Raw genomic sequence first — 25,888 nt, forward strand, 5'->3', positions numbered from 1 at the left:
TCCACCCTGATGATTTACAGAGGCCTCAGCAATCTTAAAGAGAAAAGAACTAAGGGATGCAGTTTCTCTCTGCTTCAACAGAAACTCTAGTAGGTAAAGAATGCATAGTCTTAAAACCACGAGGATTTAATAGAGATCACGTTCCTGAGAAGTGCCCCAAGGCAGAAGCTGAGATTTGGGGATATTATGAGTACAGCTTAACTACATAGGTGACATCCTTTACATAAACACCCTGAACACATGAAAGTGAGCAAATCCACAGATTACTCTGAATGTATAAAGTATCTTTAAGCCTGTTGTAGCAGATTCATGAGTTGATCAGGCAAGAATCACATAGCAAGAATACAGGCAAAGCTACCCGAAGCACCAGGAAGAATACAGGCAAAGCTACAGGAAGCACCAGGCTACATTACAAAGAGATGGAAGCCACCTTTTAAGAATCACTAGAGAAACGGAAGGAAAAGGGTTTTTCTGCAAGATACACCATAAGGCTCCAACTGCACTATTCTTCGTAGATGGGAGTTTGAGCTAGTGGGGCAAGCATTTGAATGTTATGAAATACATATTTATATGTAGGAAGGATCTTATAATGGGATCTGGGGCATTTTCACACAAGACCAGACAAGCCTCTTCCTTCAGTCTCTTTCTCATGGGAGTGTAAAATAGACATGGGCCAGAATGCTCAGTTGTGTTACAAAGGACAGTCCTCCTCCATGTCTTCTGCTGCACTTACAAAAACCACATGCCAATTGTGTAAAAGAGACTCAAAAGTGATTCATGTCTCCTCTGTGCTCCCGTTCCAGCACAGCCAGTAGCTCAGACTGTCTCAAGAGGAATTCACATGGAAAGGAAAGGCAACAGTGCTTGGAACCAGGGACAGTTACAAATGGGGGGGGGGGACCAAACGTGTGTACATGCAGGCAGGGAAGGAGGTTTACCTCCACTGTACTCATTGACGTGGATTCAAAGTAGTGCCAGCAAGAGTAGAGATCAGCAAGAGAAATGGAACCTTTCCATCTCCCCAATTCCACTGCCACCCACAGTGCTGCTATCAGGGCTGGGAGACCCCAGTAACAATGCAGGGGGCAATGGCAGCCTCTGCAGTGGGAGGGAAAATAAGGAAAAATCTACCCCCTCTGCTGGTAGAAAAGGTTTGGATTCAAGCCATTATCACCAATGCTGACTGTTTCCCCGTATGTCTCATTAGGTCTATGATAAGCCCCTGCTCCCCTTCCCAAGAACCATATTTGATACATACAGTTAACTAATGGGATTTTCCCCCCTCTCTCTCAGTGGTGCAAGTTGTGGCCCAGCTTCTTTGCTCGGCCTCAATGTAATACTATGGAATAAACAGTTCCAATACATTAGAGTGAATTAGCACATGTAATGAGGAATGGTAGAAATGCTGGGTGTCCCTTATGTCAAGACACCACAGCTCTTACAGACTTTGATGAGTTATTTGTTATTTCCAACTGGCCAAGTTTCATACCATTCTATGGTACAGTGTTTGAAATCATGGTTCAGCAGGGCTTTTTATACATGTTCAGTTTGTAGTATAAATATGAAACTTATGTTGGTAGAATATATATTTGATTTAGGACTGGCTCCTTGTTAACAACATTCACATACTGTGCAGACAGAATGAGAGAGGATCAAAGGCACTTTTCAGTATCTCCTGGAAGAAGTCAAAGAAACCCAATGATGCCCAATCCAGAGCAACTATGTGTGTCATCCTTACTTTTCTCCACAGGCAATGCCCATAACAAATTCGACTTCTGGCTTGTGGATGCAGAAGGGGCCCCTGCTCCTCAAATTCTACAGTCAAATATTCCTGCCTGTGCTAAGAAGCTTGCATGCTCTCCTCAGACACTCATCCCATTTCTTGCATTAGGCTCTCATAGGCTGCTTTCCAGTTCCTTTCAATGTATCACACATAGTTTTCTTTGGGCAGCTCAGGACAACCTACATGGGCTCCACAGCTGTCTTCCCTCTGGGGACTGTCTAAGATGGCAACTACTTGGTTTAATAATGTATAATTGCACCATGCGCCCACAGGGTCTTTGTGCATTTGAGTTCCCTGACATTCACCTTTCCAAAGAGGCAGCGTAATCCTAAACAGGCCTACTTAGAAGCCTACTCAATTCTGGTCAAGGGGGCCTACTCCCAGGAAAGCATTCTTAGGATGGCACTGAGAGCTTCCTTAAGGCTCAAAGCTGATCCTGGGGGCTTGTCAGGGGACCAAAATCCCAGCGTGATAAAAGCTGCTCCACTTTGCTCTCCTGCGGCATCCAGAGGCCTTGAGCCTGCCTTCCAGCGCACAGAAGAACCTCCGTCACATGGCTGGGGATCAGTCAGCATGTACAATATGTTTATCAGCCCTGTCTTGCTATGTTTTCACCAGGCCTTTTTTGAGCTCAGATGGGAGATGACGAGAAGGACAAGAATCTTCCCTCAATGATACAGTCAGGAAAAAAGGGGCACGGGAGGACAGTAAAAAAATGCTTCATATCATGCAGAGCAAAAGACAACTAAGTAAGGGAAACGGCAAAGGGCAATTCGGAAGTTCCAGTGTGGCAGGAGACTCACACAAGCTGGGAGGATCTGGCAGGCCCCCAGGGGCAAAAGGCTTTTGCTGAACGGTCTCTGTTAAGTTGTTCTTCAAGTGTAGGGCTGGGAAGGCTGTGGTGGGAGGTAGGGTGGGGGAGCTGAGGAAGGAAGAGATTAGAAATCAGAACAAAGTGAAGGACTCCAGTGTATGGGTAACTTGCTGCTGCGCACTACAGAGGGTACAAGGCTGAGGGGGGCGGATTTTTCCCCCCTCTCTTGAACTTACTCCATCAGTCGTAGCTGCTGTCCTGGAGATGTTGGCCTAAAGCTCACTGAAGTAATCTAGTTAAAGTCAATCTCCTTGGCCATTATGTACTCCTGTTCCCTCTCTGTTATGAGGTTATGAAGCAGTCATATGGAGTCTGACCATCTGGTCCAACTAACTCAGTGTTGTCTACTCTGACCGGCAGTGGATTTCTCAGGCAGAGAAAGGCCTGGTTTAGACAGGGCCGGACCTACATTTTTCTTGAAGGGTGTCTAGACCTGTGGGAGCATGAAGTGGCAGAGAGCTGAGATGGTAAAATGGATCCTATCACTCCAGACTGCAAAGAAGGGACTACATTGCTCACTGTTCTCCTAGGTGCCCCATAAATGGAAAAGTAGTACAACATACAAAGGTCTAGATGAGAACCTTTCTCCCAGAAGTACTAATTTTTAATGTGTGGGAGTTTTTACATGGGAGAGCATCACAAATGTGGCCACCCCCCTACCCAATCTGAAGTGGAACAGCCCATTCTAATACCGTATTCTGCAATACATGAACAAATGAAGCTGCCTTATATGGAATCAGACCCTTAGTCCATCAAAGTCAGTATTGGCTACTTCGACCAGCAGTAGACAGGCTCTCCAGGATCTCAGGCAAAGGACTTTCACGTCACCTACTTGCCTAGTCCCTTTAACTGTATATGCAGACAAAGCCAAAGAGCTTTCCTACATCCTCCTAGCTGAGATCTTTTAACTGGAGATGCTGGGGACCAAATTTGGGACTACATGTATTCTACCACTGAGCCACTACCACTCTCCTGTTCAGATGATGGATGAGCTTTATCAACAGCCACATCCTCGGGGAGGTTCTGTGTCCAATGGGAGTGGCTTTATTTATTTATTTTTACTCTTATATCCCGACCCTTCTCCCAGCCGAAGCTGGGCTCAGGGTGGCTAACATCAGATAAGCCTGAGGCAAAGCTCCAAATCCCATTTCCCATTGCCCCCACATCCCTTCCTTACCTGTAGGATGGTAGTATGGTGGCCCAGGTGGGTATAAAGGGTACTGTGCAGTCAGACCTTCAGGAGGATAAGGAGCCACAGGGGCATAAGGCTGAAATTGTGCTGGCCCTGCTTTGGGATCCACCGGGTAAGGTCCTGGAGCCTGAGCAGGGTATCCAGACATGGGGATCTCATAATCTGAGGTACAGAGAATAAGCTGTGAGCATGTGCAGGGCTGACGCCTTTGCAATAGAACGACCCACTACAGGTGATCCCTCTGACTCCACTGAGAGTATCTTCACTGAGATGTTTTTTTCTCTAGTCTTTCAGATTTAAAATCTCCCTCTCCCCCACCCCATAGAATGTGCACTCATGTTATATATATCAAGGGGCCTTCCAGTGTTTACTCCTCTGGGGATACCATCTGCCACTTTATTGGGATACTTTTCTGTCATTGTGGGTAGGCAGTATTTGCATTGGAATCTGAAGGTCAAGGCTATTCACAGTGCCTCTAATTCTGACATAGTCTGTGAGAAGGAAGACAACAGCAGGATCTCCCCTACCTTGATAAGGTGTATGGCTATGATGCCGACGTTGGTACAGATAGCAGCAGGAGCACAGGAAGCAGCAGACAATGGTGGCCACAATGGCCACAAAGAGTATCACAGCTGAAGCGATACCAGCAATTGCTTTAGGGCTGCAGGGAGAGAGAAAAAGAGATTTAGTCATTTAAGTGCTACAGGACCCCTGCTTTATTTACGAATCTGTGCTAAGTGACCTTCAGCATGCAGCCTGATAGGATACACATGGAACTTTTGAGAGTACTTAAAAGAAGAAGAAGAAGAGTTCTTACAAACCTATTCTTGCATACCTATTCTCTCTAGTATCAGAGGACCATGCCTATTATATTAGGTGCTGTGGAACACAGAGAGGATGGTGCTGCTGCACTCGTCTTGTTAGTGGCTTCCTAGAGGCACCTGGTTGGCCACTGTGTGAACAGACTGCTGGACTTGATGGGCCTTGGTCTGATCCAGCAGGGCCTTTCTTATGTTCTTATGTTCTAAGAGTTGGTTTTTATATGCCGACTTTCTCTACCACTTAAGGGAGACTCAAACCAACTTACAATCACCTTCCCCTCCCCACAACAGACACCCTGTGAGGTAGGTGAGGCTGAGAGAGTGTGACTAGCCCAAGGTCACCCAGCTGGCTTCGTGTGTAGGAGTGGGGAAACCAACCCGGTTCACCAGATTAGTCTCCACTGCTCATGTGGAGGAGTGGGGAATCAAACCCAGTTCTCCAGATCAGAGTCCACCGCTCCAAACCACCGCTCTTAACCACTACACCACTTAAAACTGATGTAGCACAGGCTTTTGAAGACAAAGAGATCACAACCCACAAAGCTCTCAAAAAAGAGAAACAACATCAAGAGCAACAACTTCTTTTCCCCTCCAATCTATCCTATGAGCTCTGGGCTTTAGGGATGCCTGGAAGGAATAAAGCAGTGCGGTTGCAGTTGTTTCCCTGGGGTGTGTCTACGACTGGTGTGTTCTTACCTGAATGCCATGCAGTGCTTTTGCTGCCGCTCAGTGATGAGTTTGCTGGTGTCGTAGCAGCAGAAGCGATGGTAGCAGTTCCCACAGCAGAAGGAGAAGAAGGGACAGCTGAAGCCAGGGTGCCATGAGCCGTTCCTGTCCATGTACCACTTGCAGTCTTCATCAGCTGAGACTGTGGGAAGAAACCATTTGGGTGTTCAGACAACACATAAAAGGGCAGCGACAACAACAGTATATTGGGACTGGGGTTCTCATGGCGACGAGCTGCTGGCTATAGGAATTCTGTTCATTGCTGAGCCAAAAGTCCAAGCTATTTTTTAAAAAAACTTTTTTACAAAAGACAAAAATCTAAAATGCATAGCAGAACAATACAAATAATCCAGAAAAATACAGGCTTTGAGATGTCCCAAATCATCACCAAAAGATCCTGGGTGGAATACGATCAGGTTCTGCGCTTATGAAAGTGGGATCCCAGTTGACCACCACAAAGGCTACGCTAAAGACCATGGGAATGACCTGGACAAAAGGCATGTGGGGCAGGCACTACAGTAAGGAGGGGAAGTGGGCAAGATTGAGCGAATAAGCTCGATTTAGTGTCATCTGCCAACCTGACCTCCTTACCCTTAACTCCAGATCATTGGTGAACAATCTGAGGGACCTCACTGCTTATTTGCCTCCCTTGTAAGAACTGTCTGCTAACGCCTACCCTCTGCTTCCTGTCCCTTAATCAGTTACCAAAAATGCAATCCTAAGCAAGCCTTCTTAAAACCCTACTCAAGTCTATTTAATGGGGCCACAAGAGAACTTATTTAATCTTATCCCCTGACTGCTAAGCTTAATTGGGAGCTCTTGTTGCAGGATTCTGTCAAAATATTTTTGAAAGCACAAGTATTTAACAATACTAAAGAAGCATCCATGTGCTCATTCCAAAAAATCTAGATAAGCATTTCTGTATAAAATTTATCACAGTGGGGAGAAAAAAAATTCAGATCTTACTGCTTCAGACCTGACATTGAATTAGGACTCAGCAGGCAGAGAAAACTGTAACTTCTATAATCTCTAGAGCATGCATGATGGGCAGCTGTAGTAGCTTTCTATTGCCAGCATCACCCTAGAGTATCAACAGCTGAAGCTGATATTGGAAGTCTGAATCCCCTCCCCTTAAAATGTGACTTCCACATATGGAACATTACCAGGGGCCTTGGAATGCCTGGAGGTGCCGTTTGCTCCAGTCTGCTGCAACCTTGGTAGGTTTGCCAACCTCCAGGTGGGGGCTGGAGATCACCTGGAATTACAACTGATCTCCAGACTACATAGATAGTTAATTAATTAAAACATGTATTCCACTTCTCCTGGAGAAAATGGATGTTTTGGAAAGTGGACTATGGCACTATACCCTACTGAGATCTCTCCCTTCTCTAAAGCCCACCTTCCCAGGCTCCACCCTCAAATCTCCTGGTATTTCTGAACCCAGAGTTGGCAACCCAGACCCTTGGCTAGTGAAACCTGCCCCAGACAGCCAAACCCAACTTTATACTCAAGACTCCACCCAGTTCCATTTTATGTCTCCTCTGCCAGAAATGTCTTCAGATCACTTGGGAAGCTGTAAATAGTGCCGTGGGTAAGAAAATAACATTAATTGACTTTTTTTTTCCAGCAATAAGAGAACCGACCATAATGTTTTGTTAATGCTATGGGTTTGTGCCTGGTTCCTGTGAATGGTTTGGGCTAACGTGACTGGAACCAGCAGGTCTTAGGACAGAAGAATGTTAATATTTCGTCTTTTTGTATATTTCTATATAAAGCAAATATTACAAAAATGCCCTCCGTCTGTAGTGCTCTTTGCAACCAAGGGAACCAGGCCAGTCCTCACTACTCCTGTAACTTTGTGCTTCTTGGAGAAGTGGGGAGCGTATAACACTAGCAAGTTATTGAAATGACTTTATGAATCAGTGTTTAGGGTTGCAAAATACCTTAGAAGCCCGTATGAGGATGAAAAGATGGGATGTACTGTACATTTCTTTAATCGCACTCCATTTGGTGCAAAATGCTGCAGCTCAATTACCATCAGGAGATAGGCAAAATATGCAAAATACAACAGCTCTACAGTCACTCCATTGGCTACTTATGGGTACCAGGTTCAATTTAAGGTAATGGTTATCACTTAAAAGCCATTAATGGCCTTGGAACCACATATCTGCAGGGCATCCTCTCCTCTGTTCTTTTTACAGAACTAAATGGCTTGGCCTGCTGCTGCTACCCAGCACCCAGAAGTGCACTTAACCTCTGGCAATGCAAAATCAAAATTAGTTTCAAAAGTAAATGATCTGTGATTACTGAAGTAAATAATGTTTGTGCACTGTATCCTCTATTCACCGCCAGCGTGGCCATTCAATGCACCCTTCCAATCCATGCTTAGGGTTGTCCGCTCTGGGTTGCAAAATACCTGGATATTTTGGGAGTAGAGGCTGGGGAGAGCATGGTTTAGGGAGGGGAGGGACCTCAGCCAGGTACAGCCATAGATCCCACCCTCCAAAGCAGCCGTTTTCTCCAAGGGAACTGATCAGTTGTAAATACTGGAAAATCTCCAGGTTCCACCTGGAAGTTGGTATCCCTAATGTCTTCCAAATATCCCACCTACAGTGAGTCCTTTTGGAAGGAAAACAAATCAATTGAGTCAGGAGACCGCAAACAACACCTGCACTGCAGATTTTAAAGGTTAGGAAGTAGCGATAAAAAACACAGAATGATGAGGCTGACGGATGCCTAAAGTTAAGAGTTATCTGGTCTAGAAATGGACATGGACATAAATATATTGGGTCCTGTGGCAAGAAGAATTCATGCTCCTGGATTTGTCCTGCTCACTCACTGAACCAGGGCAAGGAGTCAGGATATCCAAACAACAAGATTCCTGTAGCAGGAACAGCTGATTTCTCTCTCTTTCTTCTGCTTACTGCATCCTGCAGCAGCACTCTTTACCCTGGCCCCTGAAGATCAGAAGAGGGAGGAGGAAAGGGAGTGCAGGAAAATCCCCATGGTGACAATAACATGGTCGCACAGCTTCTGCAGTAGTTGGGGATGGCAGCAGGAATACTGCCATGATCTCATGGGGAGAACAGAAGGGTAGAAAGGCAAGCCCATCTTTCTTCCTGGCACATAAGCTTTCTATATGGAGATTTTTTTATAGAAAGGACCATCAATAATAGTTGTTCCTGTGTAATTCAATCTGAAATCAATACCGAATACCTCCCTATCCATTTGAATTTGCTCTTAGAGGCACCCAGAAAACTGACTTGCTCTTGCCTGGATTATTGATTGCTGAGTTTAATCACTCTTTACTTTTTAATACTTATTGCCAAGGATGGACTAGGCTCTTTCCCAACTGAGTTTGCATAATGAAAGCTTCTAGTACGAACTCCTTCAGTGCGGTAAAATATTCGGAAAACAGACATCTGTTGCCAGTGGTCACCTCACCAACTGCTTCGGGGCTTCCTTTTGATTATGCATGCCTTTCCCACCTGTCAGAGCTCGTCTCGCTCTCCCTGCGCGTTTTGCCCGTGTTTTCCAGATGCTGTTTTAGCCAGAATCTGAAAAATGCAAGCAAAACGTGCGGGGAGAGCGAGGCGACCTCAGACAGGCAGAAGGCATACTTAATCAAAAGGAAGCCCGAAGCAGTCGGGGTGTGTGACCACAGGGAAATGTCCCTTCATAAAAGGCCTTAGTGCTATTCTTTGGGATGGGTGGGAAGCATCCAGATAATGTGTCAGGATAGGATTTGTCTCTGTGTAAAGGGTGTTGAAGACGTTTAGAGCTCAGACTTCTGAGGTAGGTTGTGTTGTGACCCAATTATCCGTAGAGTCCAATGAAGACAATAGGGAGGAAGTTGGGTTAAAGAACAGTTCTTTATTTGGCCAAGCAGAGAACCGGGTGGTCTGACCCAATTAACTCAGGGAAACTGCCACCCCGAACAAAGGAGAGATAGAACTTTTTATACCTCATACAGAAGAAGGCGGATACATAAGAATCCAGTGACTAGTGCAGAGTCAACACAGCATCTTAACGTTCTATGCAAGCGTATCTAAGTATCCTGCCATGGTGCTATTCAGAAGAGAGAGGCCTTTGTTATGCAGGGCCAGACAGTGTTAGTGTGCTAGTGACTGAAAGCGGGGGGGGGGGAGGTGGAGAGCTTAGCAGAGGATGCACATTCCGGTGATGTCTTGCCTGATGGCGCCGGTGTGTGTGTGTGTGTGTTTTCTAGGCACAACAGTTGTGATTATAAAAAGCAGATATTTATTTTATTTAAAACATTTTTATGCAGGCTTTCCACCCAATCAAGTGGCAGTGAACATAAAAACATTAAAGTATTTAAACAATTAAAATACAGTTAAAATTGACGACTTCCGCTAGAGACGCTGGACTGAGCGCCACGTTCTTCGGGGGGTCCCGAAGAACCCAAGAAACGTTCAAATCTGGGATGCATACTGCACCCCTACCCGGATCCTAAATAGTGGACCGGGAACCAGGAACTCTCCTGCAGCCTTGAAGAGCGGTTTGACCCCCATTTTTCTGAGAGAGGACGACTCTCGGGGAACTGGGTGAGGTCCCGTGGGCATTGAGGGGAAAATACAATGTCGCGAAAGTCTCTTTGGACTTAGGCTCAGTCCTCCTCTACCTATTACCACCTAAGCAACTATACGGAAGCAAGAATACCTACTCTTCTAAAATCTGAGTAAGTTATAAAAACCCTTTTGTTTTACCTGGATTTGGAGGATCTGAAGAATTGGCAAATACATCTATCAAATCCATGCCTCCCCACCTGATGTATAAATGACTCTTATAAAACAAAAAAAATCAGATAATCCGGCAGGAATCCTATCAATTTGATCAGTGGGTAGACATAACAAACAGGAGCTTTTGAAAGACGTTACAATTACCAATCAGATACTTCGACGTTGAAAGGGGAGGGAGGAAGAATCCCCCCTCCTTAGGTGTCGTCTTTCCGCCTTCGTTGTTTAATGCCATCGCGATACTGTGACAGACTGTGAGATCGTGAGACCGGAAGTTTGTCTCCCTTGTGTAACTGGCAAATCACTCCCAAGTTCCTGGAAGAGGAGGTAACAAAAGGTCCACGGTTCTCCATTTTTATGGGTATATCCTGTTCTTTGCCACAGTCTATACTTGAGTGTGTTCAACTTGATGGTATTTAACATCGAAATACTACCCACAATACAGGAATCCTGTTGAATCACCTACACATTTTTCTATTTTTTTGTTTATTTGCCCGGACTTTACCAACTAATTAATAAAAATTTTAAAAGTAGCAAGCATGGAACGTGTGATTAAACAGATGGATCAACTAATTGCCATGACAAACACCATATACCAATCTATCAACCAAAAACTGGATTCTATTTTGGATGTACTTAAAGACATAAAGGACCAAGCCAATACAACGAAGTCAGATGTGTTAGCAGTGGATTCTCCAAGTGAGAAGATGGCTCAAGATCAGGAAATTCCCACAAAGGAAAAGGAGAGCCAGGATAAACAAGATGGCGCATCCCTTCAACAGGAAACTGCAACAGACCAGCTGCTTACGAAGGATATGAAAGTGAGAGACCTTGACTTTTAGCTTTATAAATTGTCTGAAGAATTCTTTGATATTAGCTTGGAGGACTTGAAGGGTGGTAAGCTACCGGGATTTCTTTTTATGAACTTGGAATTGAAGAAACTACACTGCAGATGTAGTAAATTCTACCATTATTGCCAAAATCAAGCCTTTTAACCAGTCCCTTGTCTATTTCCAGAAAACAAAACTAGACTCTTTTAACCAGTCCCTTTGTCCGGAATTTCCAGCGTCTTCCACTTTTCTTCATTGACTCCAAACACCGGAGAGCATCCTTGGATGTGTTTGATAAAATTCCCTTTGCAAGCATAGAGTTCTCATAGTACAGGGGTCAGCAAACTCATTAGTCAAAAGAGCCAAATATCAACAGTACAATGATTGAGATTTCTTTTGAGAGCCAAATTTCTTAAACTTAAACTATATAGGTAGGTACACTGTTTATTAACTTAATAAACTTTAATTAAAGTTTTAAGTCTTAATTAAACTATAGGTACACTGAATAAAACTTGATATCATACTTAATAGTGATCTTATTTATTGATAAACATTAAATTGTAAGTCCCTGCCATTTCCCCCTCCCCGTCCGGAGTCCTCGTCTGGAGGCCTGGTCTACCACCATAAAAGCCTATTGGTAGACCTGGCCTCCGGCTGAGTCCCATTGGGAGGCCAGGTCTACCCATTGGCTTTCTTGGCAGTAGACCTGGCCTCCGGAGGCCCATAGAAGCCAATTGGTAGACCTGGCCTCTGAAGGGGGACTTTTTCCCCTCCTTGGAGTCCAGGTCTACCGACAAGAAAGCCAGTGGGTAGACATGGCCTCCCAATGGGACTCAGCCGGATGCCAGGTCTACCAAAGGAAGCCCGCCCCGCCCAACAGCTGATAGGCGGGCGAGGGGCAGGAACCGCAGAGCCGCCCGCCCAGCAATTGCACGACTAGAGGGGAGGGGAGGCTTTAGCCTCCCAACCATTGGGGGCAAGGGAAAGGGGGACCTGGCCATTCTCCATGGCGGGGGGGAGAGACAGCGCACCTGCTCACCCGCTCTCTCTCGCTGGCTCGCTCTCTCAGGTGCGCTGGCTCCGCAGCCCGGCTGCCGGCGCGAGTGGGGGCGAGAGCAGGGGCTCCAAACCAAGTTCGGAGAGCCGCACTCAACGGGCCAAAGAGCCGCATGCGGCTCGGGAGCCGCAGTTTGCAGACCCCTGGTGTAGGGAGACATGGTGGGTTTACGGAGGTATTGTTTTATGAAGATGATAATCTTTACTTATTGATCTAATCCATTTATTATTAGTGAGATTTATTAACCTTCCTTTTTTTGAGATATTAACCACCTTTTAATGATTACATTCAATATTATATTTTTAAAACTGTATGAGATTTAGTTCAATGAGTGTAATTAGAAATATTAGGATTAGAATTGTAGATGCCAAAGAGTATACAGATTTATTAATGGATGGAGGAAGATGTAGGGGAAGTCCTGTTATATTTTTTCTTTTCTTTCTCTTTATTTTTATATGTTAACCTGTTTCAGGAAAATAATAAAAATTATTTTAAAAAATACAGTTAAAATTATAGAAATTCAATTAAAAACACATACAACACACTAGAAGGAGGGCCAATAATTGTCTTCATCTGCTGGCAAAAGACACTGATAGTAATCTAATCTAATCTAGATGTTACCAGGGCACACATCACATCTTTTCTGCCCAGGAAGGCCCACAGCTGGCTCATCAGCTGAAGCTAGGACTGCCAACCTCCAGGTACAAGCTGGAGATCTCCTGCTACTACAACTGATCTCCAGCCGATAAGAGATCAGTTTCCCTGGAGAAAATGGCCGCTTTGGCAATTGGACTTTATGGCATTGAAGCCCCTTCCCTCCCCAAACCCTGCCTTCCTCAGGCTCTGCCCCCAAACCCTCCCACTGGTAGCGAAGAGGGACCTGGCAACCCTAGCTGAAGCTGGTGAAAGACACTCCTAGCTACCACTGTCACCTATTTATCCAACAGGAGGCCTGAGTCTGGGAGCACCCCCCAGCTATGAACCTGCTCCTTCGGGGGGGAGTGCAATCCCTTCTAGAACAGGGGATAACCCATTTCCCAGGTCAGACCTTCCCCCCACCAGTAGTATTATGTTTTTTTTGCCTGCCAAGGCACAAATACCCACACCCTAATTCTGGGAGAGGTTAATCTTAATCTGGCTCCCTTGGGGTAGTCTTAATGACACAGTGGTTTTGCATGTCAGACTAGGATCTGGGAGACCCAGGTTCGAATGTCCACTCTTATCATGGAAGATTGCTGGGTGACCTTGGGCTAGTCACACACTCTCAGCATAATCTACTTCACAGGGTTGTTGTTAGGATAAAATGGAGGAGAGGAGAACAGTGTAAACTGCTTTGGATTCCCATTGGGGAGAAAAGCAGGGCATAAATGAAAGGTGCATTAATGTTAGGAAGCACTGCTGTCAATAATGGTGTGTCTAGCTCTTGAAGAACCCTCTTCTCCCACAGGAACCTGCCCGTTCCTTAAAACTAAATCAACCAACAAAAGGGTTACACAGTAACGAATGTTAGGAACAAAGTATCAACAACTGTGTAATGGGCACAGAGAAGTAAATTGCCATACAGAGGATGATAAAATATGTTACTGTATCTTTAACAGTGTAAATACATCAAAGGTACATATCTTAACTCTTCAGGGCAAGTTACATAAATACCAGGTCTCCTACAAGAGAGAAACCTACACAAACATATGAGTTGTTATAACGTATCAAACTAAACTTTAGTCTGAGATGTTATAATAACAACTTGTATGTTTAGTTTGATACGTTATAACAACTTCTATGATATGTTACAACAACTTGTATGCTTAGTTTGATACATTACAACAACTCATATGTTTAGTTTGATACGTTATAACAACTCGTACATTTGTGTACATTTCTCTCTTGTGGGAGACCTGGTATTTATGTAACTCGCCCTGAAAATTTAAGATATGTATTTACACTGTTAAAGATACAATAACATATTTTATCATCCTCGGTTTGGCAATTTACTTCTCTGTTACACAGTTGTTGATACTTTATCCCTAACATTCCTTAAGACTGACAGCCCCATCTCCAGGAGTTCATGCTTTCAGAGATTAGGTAGATGGGAACTAGCAGCCTTCTCAGTGGTGGCACCAATTTATGGAATGGGACTCCTTAGAAGCACCTGAGCGACACCGACATGCAAGCAATGGCAAACCACCTCTGAATGTCTCTTGCCTTGAAAACCCTATGAGGTCACCATAAGTCAGCTGCAACTTGACAGCAGGAAGGAAGGAAGGAAGGAAGGAAGGAAGAAACGGCATGAGCACTCACATTTAGGGGAAGGGCCGAAGCACAGTGTCAGGTGGAAACAGACCGTCTTGTTTAAGATAATCGCGCAACCACTGCTAGTTGGAAGCCCTGGCTCCTCAACTGCCCTTTATCTCCAGATGGGCAGACTGTGACACAGCAGTTGACTCCATGATCAGAATCTCAAAATGTGAAGGAACTGGCAGTTAGTCATCATCACTGCCATTTCTTAAGGTTCCCGCTGTGCTCTATAGTTGTGTCTGAGATTCAGCCCAAGCTGTATGCCAACAATGCTCCAGCGGTCCTCCAGCCTTGTTCATATTGCTCAGCTCTATCACAGTAAACCACAATTCTGGATTCCTACTTGAAGGCAGAAGAGGGTTCTGGAAGGAACCCTTTCTATTACCCCTCTGAGCCTAGCATTCTAGCTCCGACCGAGGCTTTGGCAGAACTACCATTTGGACTCCCAAAATTCCTCAGAGCATCCTAGAAACTAAATGAATCCATGAGCCTCGAAGGACAGACCATTCTGATTGGTCCACTGCCTCTCTGTGTGTATTTAGGGGGGGCGCAATCATTTGCACCTTCAGCAGATAATGGTCCAACTGTGGCACTGGTTGTATAATCATCCCCAACTACCTGCATGCTCCATTTGTTCTAAAAACCAGATTACACCTCTTGCTTTATATGTGAGTGGGATAGACCCAGGTTTAAGCAAGGAATCTTCCTTCATTCATAACCTTAGTGACAGACCTGAACCTCACAGACTTTCTCACTACATAATTTAATAATTAAAAAAGGCTGGCTGTGTGTTTTTCAAGAACACTCCTGTTTAAATATGTTTTGAACAGCAGCAAAACTGTGTCACTGCAGCATAGGGTTGCTAGCTCCAGCTTGGGAAATACCTGGAGATTTTGGGGGTGGAGTCTGAGGAAGGCGGGATTTGGGGAGAGGCTTCATTGTCATAGAGTCCAATTACCAAAGTGGTCATTTTCTCCAGGTGAACTGATTTCTATTGCCTGGAGATCAATTGTAATAGCAGGAGATCTCCAGCCACCACCTGGAGGTTGGCAACCCTACTGCAGCAGTATCTACCCTCTACACACACTAAGGGATTGGATATTGTAGAAAGATAGGGACAATATTACTACTAAGGATAAAAAAGTGTGTTTTAAAAAACATGATCTGGAAAGACCTTTAAAGTCAAGTAAAGTTCGAAAGGTTGGAAAGAGACTATATACAGACCTTAGGCACAGTCACATGACTGGATTAGGTTACTCTCTGTCTGCAAGAGGCTACTGTTACAGAGAGAAACCGGCTGAGGCAAAACACACATACTCTCTTGAGACTGGAGGTAATCTGCCTGCCCAGGCTTTGGAGTGGGGCACCCTGAATAACGAAGGATTCTCTTCCTCCCACATCCTAAACACAGGAAAAAATAGAACTTCCACTTTCTCCAGTATGCTATGGAAGCCGTGGGCCAGAAGTTACAGTCTGTTAGCTATGGACAGTTTAATATCAGTTGGGAAGCTGTAGCCACGCATTACACTGACTGCAAGTACAGAACAGCAGGATAATTAATGGGAAAATAGTGTTTACTACATCCATAGTATTATCTTGTTTTCATTTATCACACACCAGGAGATAAAATGCACCTTTAAGGTTCTCTCACACTGTTTGTTCCACACATGGATGTGGTTAATGCAAAATAAAAAGCAGAAGAGAAATCAAAGGGGCTTCCCATGAGAATTAGATTTAAGGAAAAGTAGACACAGGAGTAAAATGTTTTAAGTGCACAGATACTAGCGCATTCCACTTTCACTTCATCCATGGCATATTCCCAATTTATCAGCTTTTCACATGTAGCAAATATGTTATCTGCCACCACATGCATTGTGAAGTGGTATGGTTCTGGGAGGACTGCCCCATATACTTTTTCTGAATATTCCAATGAGATCTCTAGGACTTATGTGAGCCAGCGTGGTGTAGTGGTTAAGAGCGGTGGTTTGGAGCGGTGGAGTCTGATCTGGAGAACCAGGTTTGATCCCCCACTCCACCGCATGAGCAGCGGAGGCTAATCTGGTGAACTAGATTTGTTTCCCCACTCCTGCGCACGAAGCCAGCTGGGTAACCTTGGGCTAGTCACAGCTCTCTCAGTCCCACCTACATCACAGGGTGTCTGTTGTGGGGAGGGGAAGGGAAGGTGATTGTAAGCCGGTTTGATTCTGCCTTAAGTGGTAGAGAAAGTCGGCATATAAAAACCAACTCTTCTTCTTCTTATGTGTGTGTGAGTAAAGTGCTGTCAAGTTGGATCTGATTTATGGTGACCCCAGCAAGGGGCTTTCAAGGCAAGTGAGAAGCAGAGGTGGTTTGCCATTGCCTTCCTCTGCCAAGTCTTCCTTGGTGATCTCCTTTCCAAGTACTGACCCTCCTTAGCTTCCGAGATCTGACGAGAACAGACTGTACCATGCCACCTTCCCTCTCTAGGACTTATATCGCAGCATAATTATCTCAATCGTTAAAAAAAAAAAAAAGACAACAACCTTAGCCTGTATCCCTCCAGTCCACTCAGCAATGTATGAAGCCTTCCTTCAGCTTAAGTAAGTCTTCTACCGGAAGAAGACCAACTTAAGTTTGAGGCAGGCTCCTTAGACTGCAGGAAAGCTTTAAACTTTGTTGAGTGGAGTGGTATGATACAGACCATAACTGGCAACTATTATACTAACTTTACAGGGCAGTCTGATGAGTCCACTTTCCTGGAGAACAGTCAAGACACAGGCAACAACCTGTTCCACCACCATCGTTGCTTGCAACTGAATATACTCAATAGAGTAGGGAACAATGCCAAATAGCTTATTTATTTTTAAAAACTCAAGCCGAATAGGATGTTTATTTCCCTCTGGTTCGCTCTAATTATGTGTATAGCATAATTATGTGGTTAGAGAGTGGGCCACAGATAAAAAATAATTTATACAAGAGTTGCCAGCAACCTGGAGGAAAAAAGTACTGTCCCTTTAATAGATAAGGTTGCCAACTTCCAGGTACTAGCAGGAGATCTCCAGCTGACAGAGATCAGTTCACCTGGAGAAAATGGCTGCTCTGGCAATTGGACTCTATGGCATTGAAGTCCTTCCCCTCCCCAAACCCCACCCTCCCCAGGCTCCACCCCATCAGTGTTGAAGAGGGACCTGGCAACCCTATTAATAGAGGCTCAACGGGTTTTTTATTTAACAGGTGATATTGTCCACCTCCATACCATGAAAAGGTTCACCTGCCCATTTTGACATATTAAGCCTCTATTAAAGGGAGAGGGCATTATTTTCTTCTGGTTGTTGACAACCCTAATTTACACAGAACCATCACACACGGGCAATGGGGGAAATAAGAAGGGGCAGGAAGGGGGGAAAGTGCCCAGATATAGGTAGTTGCATTTTCACTGGCTTTCAAGATGAGCAATTGTGCCCAGGAATCTAGAATATAAGGCATAATCTGATGGTCACAGCCACAGTAGCTACAGAGTGGAGCTGCCATTGGAAGCTCCCCCTGTGCGCGTTCTACCACTCTGCAGCTCCCTTTCATTTCAGTGGCGCATGCTCAGAAATTCCCAGTGGATTATCAAAAAGGTTCTTGACAAAGAACCCAGAATTGATTTAACAGTGACATTCCAATGGGGGGGGGAGCATGTTTCAAAGGCCAAACCATGTGTGAACTGGGAGAGCCATGACTGGATCTGTCAATGTTTCCTTTTTATAATATCAGAGGTTGACATTTCTGAAAGATATATATACACACACACACATATATATATATATATACATACATACATACATATATATATACACACACACACACACACACACACACACACACACACACATACATACACACACACACAGAGGGAGGGAGAGAGAGAGGTGACAAGAGATCTATTGATATTTTAGATAAGTATATTTGTTGTTCAGATTATCTGTTTAGCTGATGCCAAGAGGAGTCTGATCAGAGCACCAACACTGGGGAAAGTGGAGTTTAATCTTTCCTACGTGCTGTTTCCAATATCTAAATCACATTCACACCACAGATGTTTTTAGCCCAGTAAGGGAACAATACAGGGCATGTGTGGGTTGGCCCTAGTACACTACTAGATTCTCACTGGCTTGTACTAGTGCTCTAAATTATCCACATGGTGATTATCACTTTGTCGTTCTTCATGCATTACATTTTTATTATTGTTTGGTATGTTTTAATCCTCCCTTTCCACCAAGAAGCTCACGACAACATACACTATTTTCCCCTCTTCTATTTTATCCTCACTACCCTGTGAGGTAGGTTAGGATGAGCAGCAGTGACTGTCCCAAGATCACCCAGCAAGTTCCAGTTTCAACCTTGGGTTCTCAGACCCTAGTCCAACACCCTAACTGCTACACTGCTTTGGCTCTCCAGTTGGTTCATCATGAGCACAAATCCAGAGCACATGTACAGAGCACATGCATCTTGTCCAAAGAGACCCATACTGCAGATGTCGTCATTATTACCAAAGCAAAAAATCCTTATAAAACAGGTTTGGGGGCTGTCCTGTAAGTCAGCTGCAAGGCCCAGACGATGGAAATTCCACCTCTGCCAGAAGGTCTTCCATATAGTGTATGACAGTGGCTTTCAAACTGGACCTGGAGAGAGCCTTGCCCACATAAATTCACCCGTTGAAGACATCTGGCACAGAACCGCAGTGCCTTGCAGAAGATTCTGCGACATGTTCTAAGGCACACACAATTAATGTAGAGTTTTGGCTAGGCCTGTTGAATGGCCTCAGTGTGTCTAGCATGAATTCAGAGTATGCTCAACAGTATATCCAATACTTACTAAGATTAATGGTGGGCAAACTATCAGAAAATCTTGCCTGCCGTGACTGTTTGTCTAGTTGAGCGATTTATACTTCGTAAAGAATCCCAGGAACTCACACTGAAGCACCTGTCATAGGTACACACTTGGTTCCACTAATGAGAGCGCCAGGCTCCTAGGCTGCAGAAAGCAGATTGAAAACAGCAACAGAAAGTGGCCCTTTCTCCCTATTCTCAGTCTGCTGAGGGCATTCTCCACATGCTCAGAGGCAGCCTGTGCTGCAATCCTAAGCAGTGACACCTTCCTAACTCCGGGAGAAGGCGGGTGGGAGGTTTTGCCTTGGGTTTGCCACTCTCTAAACGCACATTTATCCCCCAGCTAAATTCTCAGCACTCAACAATAAGCCCCGTGCAGAGTGTCGAGGATTCGTTTTTTTTGAATTTTTTTTTATTTCCTCATATAAACTCATCAAAAATTACATAATTACATAACATAAACAATTCCTATCTAATCAATCTCACAGCTATTAACTTTATTTCAACTTCCCCCCTTCCCACCTCTATCCTTTTGAGATCTCTACATTCCCCTTTATATTAGATTTCTAATCCTTTATATTTATTTCATTTAATCTTTACAGTAATCGACTTATCATCACATTCTACCCTTTAACGATGGATTAGATTAAGAGATCGCCTTTAACTTTCCCCGGATTGAGTTCATCGTCACAATATATCGTCCATGCCTCCCACCCTCTCTCAAATTCTTCGTTTTCTGGTTCTTGTAGGTTATCCGGGCTGTGTAACCGTGGTCTTGGAATTTTCTTTCCTGACGTTTCGCCAGCAACTGTGGCAGGCATCTTCAGAGTAGTAACACTGAAGGACAGTGTCTCTCAGTGTCAAGGGTGTAGGAAGAGTAATATATAGTCAGAAAGGGGTTGGGTTTGAGCTGAGTATTGTCCTGCAAAAGTATTGTCCTGTAAGTATCAAGATAATGTGCTAATGAGGGTATGGTATGTTAATATGGAACCATTGTATCCTGAAGTGATCTGTTAATGTGTGTAATCCAAAACTAATCTGTATGGCTATTGTTGAATGTTGTCTTTGTCTGGAGGTTTTTCAGGGCAGGAAGCCAAGCCTTATTCATTCTTAAACTCTCCTCTTTTCTGTTAAAGTTGTGCTGATGTTTATGAATTTCAATGGCTTCTCTGTGCAATCTGACAAAATAGTTGGTAGAATTGTCCAGTCTTTCAGTGTCTTGGAATAAGACCCTGTGTCCTGTTTGTGTCAGTCCATGTTCAGCCACTGCTGATTTCTCAGGTTGGCCAAGTCTGCAGTATCTTTCATGTTCTTTTATCCTTGTTTGTATGCTGCGTTTTGTGGTCCCGATGTAAACTTCTCCACAGCTGCAAGGTATACGATATACTCCTGCAGAGGTGAGGGGGTCTCTTTTGTCTTTTGCTGATCGTAGCATTTGTTGTATTTTCTTGGTGGGTTTAAACACTGTTTGTAGGTTATGTTTTTTCAAAAGTTTCTCCATCCTATCAGTGACTCCTTTAATAAATGGCAAGAATACCTTTCCTATGGGGGACTGTTTTTCTTGAGTTTTCTGATTTTTGTTTGGTTCAATGGCTCTTCTGATTTCATTCTTGGAGTAGCCGTTTGCTTCCTGCCCTGAAAAACCTCCAGACAAAGACAACATTCAACAATAGCCATACAGATTAGCTTTGGATTACACACATTAACAGATCACTTCAGGATACAATGGTTCCATATTAACATACCATACCCTCATTAGCACATTATCTTGATACTTACAGGACAATACTTTTGCAGGACAATACTCAGCTCAAACCCAACCCCTTTCTGACTATATATTACTCTTCCTACACCCTTGACACTGAGAGACACTGTCCTTCAGTGTTACTACTCTGAAGATGCCTGCCACAGTTGCTGGCGAAACGTCAGGAAAGAAAATTCCAAGACCACGGTTACACAGCCCGGATAACCTACAAGAACCAATGAACTCTGACCGTGAAAGCCTTCGACAATATCTTCGTTTTCTGTTTGATTCGCTAAAGCAGTACTTTTTTGCCATTTCTGCTAGTTAGAGGGTCGAGGGCTCAGATGGGGGCAACGGGTGTCTAGGGAGCGGCAAGCCCAAGGCCGAACCTCCCGCGCGTTTCCCATGGCCGTCTGGGTGGAGCAGGGTGTCACCGCGCGCAGGACGGCGCTCCCCTGGACCAGGAGGGTCTGAAAGCCCTCCCGCGCCGAACCCCATTGGCCAGGGCTCCGCCAGGCCTCCCGGGTCTCGTTTTGGTCACGCGCAGCAGCACCAGCCGCCGCCGCCGCCCCCCTGGCGCCCCCCGCCTGACCCCTCACCAGAGGTCGCCCAGGGGCCGGGGCCTCCCCCTCCTGGGCAGCAGGGCCCGCAGGAGGCGCGCTCTCCCGGGGGCGGCCAGGGCAGCTGGGCGGCGGGGAGGCCTGCCTGCCTGCCTGCCTGCGGCGCGGCTCGGCGCCCCCTTCCCCGCCGCCGCTCCCCCTTACCTAGCGTGGCGACCACCGCCAGGCTGCAAAGCGCCATCCCCGCCAGGGCCCAGCTGCCCATCGCGGCGGTGCGGCTCCCAAGGCCGGCGGGGCAGGAGGGCTCTCCAGCAACCCGAGACGAGGCGTCCCCAGGAGGGAAGGCGGCAAGGCGCGTGGCTGGACCCGGGCGCGGCGGCCCGGAGGGACGGAGGGAGGGAGGGAGCCGCCGGAATGCGCAGCTCGGCCCGGCCCTGCGCTCGGCTCGCTCGCTCGCTGGCGGGGAGATGCTGCTGAGCTCGCTGGCCGCCCGAGATCTCGCTCTCCTCCTTGGCGGGTACGACGGCGGGGAGAGGGGGAGGGGGGGGCTGGCTACAAAAGTAAGGGGTGACCCGCCTAGAGACCCAGATGCCTCTTCAGTTGCCAGGCAGGCAGGCAGGCAGGCAGGCAGGCAGGAAGCGCCCTCGAGGACGGAGGGAAGCGCCCCGCTTTCGGAATCGCCGTCTTTCCCGAAAGGATGACGGCGCTGAACGTACAACGGCCGTCCTAAAAGGTTCTATGCGATGTTAAACATTACTGTGCATCCTTGTAATTTATAGTAGTAGAGAAGAGCAAGAGTCCAGTAGCACCTTAAAGACTAACACACGTGTGTGTGTGTTAGTCTTTAAGGTGCTACTGGACTCTTGCTTTTTTCTACTACTATAAATTACAAGGATGCACAGTAATGTTTAACATCGCATAGAACTTTATATCTCTCTCTCTGAAGAAGTGAGCTGTGGCTCACGAAAGCTCATACCCTGCCAGAAAGTATTTTTGTTAGTCTTTAAGGTGCTACTGGACTCTTGCTCTTTTCTACTACTAAAAATTACAAGGATGCACAGTAATGTTTAACATCGCATAGAACTTTATATCTCTCTCTCTGAAGAAGTGAGCTGTGGCTCACGAAAGCTCCTACCCTGCCAGAAAATATTTTTGTTAGTCTTTAAGGTGCTACTGGACTCCTGCTCTTTTCTACTACTGCAGACAGACTAACACGGCTACCCATTGTAATTTATAGGTGAATTAAACAATCCTCTCTTTTTTTTCTGAATGGTACCTGGAACAAAACTTGATCTTCGTCGCAGTTCGCTAGTTTTCTGGTTTTCAGGTCCTTCTCCAACATAGACCTACATGGGGATTCAGAATCAGGAGCTGAAGATGACACACCTCTGCACCCCAAAATAAGCTTTGGGCGTCCTGCATCATACACTGTCATGACTGGGAGACTGTCTCCTTTGATATGCCACTAAGCTACAGTTTTGGTTCTGCACAACTAGCCTTCTAGCCTAACGCTAGAAGCTTGGGGGGCTTTGCACAGTGGGGGGCTTTGCACACTGAACTCTACCTTGGGATACCTCTAAACCATGCACCCCAGGGCTCTGGCCAGTGGGTACCTGGCCCAAACTTTCCACAGTGAACGCAGAGGCAAATAATTCATTGTGCTTCTGTGCCCTCTCCCCATCTTCCTTTACCAGTCCTTTTATTCCTTGGTCGTCTAAAAGCTAACTGCTGCTGTGGCTGGTTTCCTGCTCCAGATATATTTAAATAAATGCTTATTGTTTGTCTTGATGCTTTTAGCAACCCGCTCCTCAAATGTTCTTTTTGCTTGCGTAATTTTTAACTTACATTACTTTGCCAAACCCTGCGCTCCCTTCTGTTCACTTCGTTGAGGCAGACATTCCACTTTTTAAAAGAAGCCTTTTTTTTGCTTTTGATGGCTTCCTTGACTTGGGTTGTTAGTTGGGCAGGTATCCTTTTAGACTTGGCATTATCTTTCCCAACCTGGGAAAGATATGCATTCTATTCGTGCAACAATTAGTGCGTTTGAAATAGCTTTCAGGCATCCTCTAGAGATTTAACTCTCATGAGTTTCACTTTCAGCTTCCTTCTAACTAGTCACCCCCATTTTTGTAAAGTTCCCTCTTTTGAAATGAAATATGAATGTTTTGGACTATTGGGGTAATTTTCCATTGACATGAATACTGAACTTAATAGCATTGCTGTTACTGTTCCCAACTAGTGCAACAATGCTTACATGTTGCACCAGGTCTTAAGCCCCACTCAGAACCAAGTCCAAGATCGCTGATCCTCTGGTTGCCTCTGTGACCAGCTGTTCCAGTGCACAGTCATCTATGATGTCTAGGAACCTAATTTCTACAGCATGATTCAAGCACATGTTTACTCAGTCAATGTGAGAGTAGTTGAAGTCATCCAGTATCACAACATTATGTGCTGTAGTCATCTCCCTTATTTCTTCCCCCATCTCGAGATAAGTCTCAAGGGTTTAATTAGGCGGGCAATAGCAGAGCCCCACTTTTAAATAACCAGGAGCCCCGTGGTGCAGAGTGGTAAGCTGCAGGACTGCAGTCCAAGCTCTGCTCACGACCTGAGTTTGATCCCAACAGAAGTTGGTTTCAGGTAGCCGGCTCAAGGTTGACTCAGTCTTCCATCCTTCCGAGGTCGGTAAAATGAGGTCCCAGCTTGCTGGGGGTAAAGGGAAGATGACTGGGGAAGGCACTAGCAAACCACCCCGTAAACAAAAGTCTGCCTAGGAAACGTTGGGATGTGACGTCACCCCATGGGTCAGGAATGACCCAGTGCTTGCACAAGGGACCTTTACCTTTTACCTTTTCAATAGCAGAACCCCACTTTTAAATAACCCTTAGGGCCAAGTATTTCCACCCATAATGATTCTGTCAGATAATGTTTTCTGGCTTATTTAACTCTGTACCCTGTTTGATATACAAAGCAACACCCCCTAATACCTACTTCCCTGTTCTAACTATGGAGCTTATACCCATTGATTTTCCCAGCTCCTCCATGTTTCTGAAGCATCCATTGTATCTAAGTTGACATTTAGCACCAAGCACTCCAGCTCCCCAGGCTTCTAGCATTGTCATATAATTTGTTTATGACCCATAATTCACTGTAATTAAGAAGAAGAAGATACCCATACCACATTTTCTTTGCCATCAGCCCTTGCCACCTTCATCCCTTTTGTCCACACAATTAATTCTCCTTTGTCAACCTACTTTCACTCCCAAGTTTCATTGCGCTCCCTGAGTATTTAAACTGTTGTTCCTTTGGATTGAGTTGTCCCGAACTGGAGGCTCCCCAGTTGGCTTTTCTGTTGGCTTTTCCCCTGGGATTAATTTAAAGACTGCCACCTTTTGAAATTAAGCACCAGCAGAGTGGTACCCCTTTAGTTCAAGTGAAGCATATCGCTTTTGTACAGGTTTAGCTTGTCTGAGAAAGTTCCTCAGGTCCTAACAAATCTAAACTCTTTCTCTTGGCACCGCCTTTTCGTTCATGTATTGAGACCCCTTATCTGAATTTATCTAGCTGTCATAGATTTGTTTGTCATATTTCTGTTATACCTGGGGAGTTCTTGGAGTATAAAGAAATATTTACCTTTTTTTCTGCCTTCATTATCCACACAGGGACCAGCCAGTTTACTATTAGATATAGAGGTATTTGCATGGGGCATACATCAGAGCAACTTAAATCCTGGGTCTCCCAGATCCTAGTCTGACACTCTAACCATTATGCCACACTGGCTTTCATGTAGAACAAGCCCTAAGCCTTCCAAAACTGAATGCTGGAAGAAGAAGTCCTCTGTGTGATATTTGAACCTCCCCCAGATATTCTGCTATGAAGTCTTAAGAGCAAATAAGGTCCTCATATATTACAATCAAGTTACAGGAAAGGTGTGAAATCTGGATAACACTTTTGCTCGGCAGTCTTTCCTTTGAGCAAAAGATAAATGATGATTAGGTGTCTTTTTGCTGTGTATGTGTTGCTGTGTAACATGGAACATGTGAGGGATGACTCAATCTAAAGAGGACATTTTATAAATGAAACAAACTCCCCTGTGATGTAAATACTGGGCTCATTTTCACTCTTTCTGAAGTAGTTCCATTTGTCTACATACAATGCAACAGGAGGAAAAAATGAAATGAAATGCCCCCAGCTACTTTCAAACAATGAAACAAAATGACCATGATCTATGAATGGTTTTATTGCTGCATTTGAAGGGGAGGGGAGGAATTATAGTTATTGTAAGGAGAGGAGGCTGTTAATCTATTCATTAAGAGGATTTTTGCTCACAAATATGTAGCGCTTGCAGGTGATTGGCTCATGCAGATAATTCATGGAGTTAAGTTTGCCCTCCAGAACACTT

At 45.1% G+C, this 25,888-nt stretch overlaps 1 protein-coding gene across 1 annotated transcript; it reads right to left on the reverse strand.

Annotated features, from left to right (window-relative positions):
• Positions 1-2,622: 2,622 nt before the first annotated feature.
• On the reverse strand, positions 2,623-21,757 carry SHISA4 (shisa family member 4). Its single transcript, XM_056845375.1, has 5 exons — positions 21,694-21,757; positions 5,367-5,538; positions 4,377-4,510; positions 3,835-4,011; positions 2,623-2,705 (listed from the first exon to the last, which is right to left on the reverse strand). The coding sequence occupies exons 1-5, from the start codon at positions 21,752-21,754 to the stop codon at positions 2,659-2,661; spliced, it is 591 nt and encodes a 196-aa protein (XP_056701353.1). The 5' UTR covers positions 21,755-21,757; the 3' UTR covers positions 2,623-2,658.
• Between the last annotated feature and the right edge of the window lie 4,131 nt (positions 21,758-25,888).

The sequence above is a fragment of the Euleptes europaea genome, chromosome 2 (genome assembly GCF_029931775.1).
Source record: "Euleptes europaea isolate rEulEur1 chromosome 2, rEulEur1.hap1, whole genome shotgun sequence".
Lineage (NCBI taxonomy): Eukaryota > Metazoa > Chordata > Lepidosauria > Squamata > Sphaerodactylidae > Euleptes > Euleptes europaea.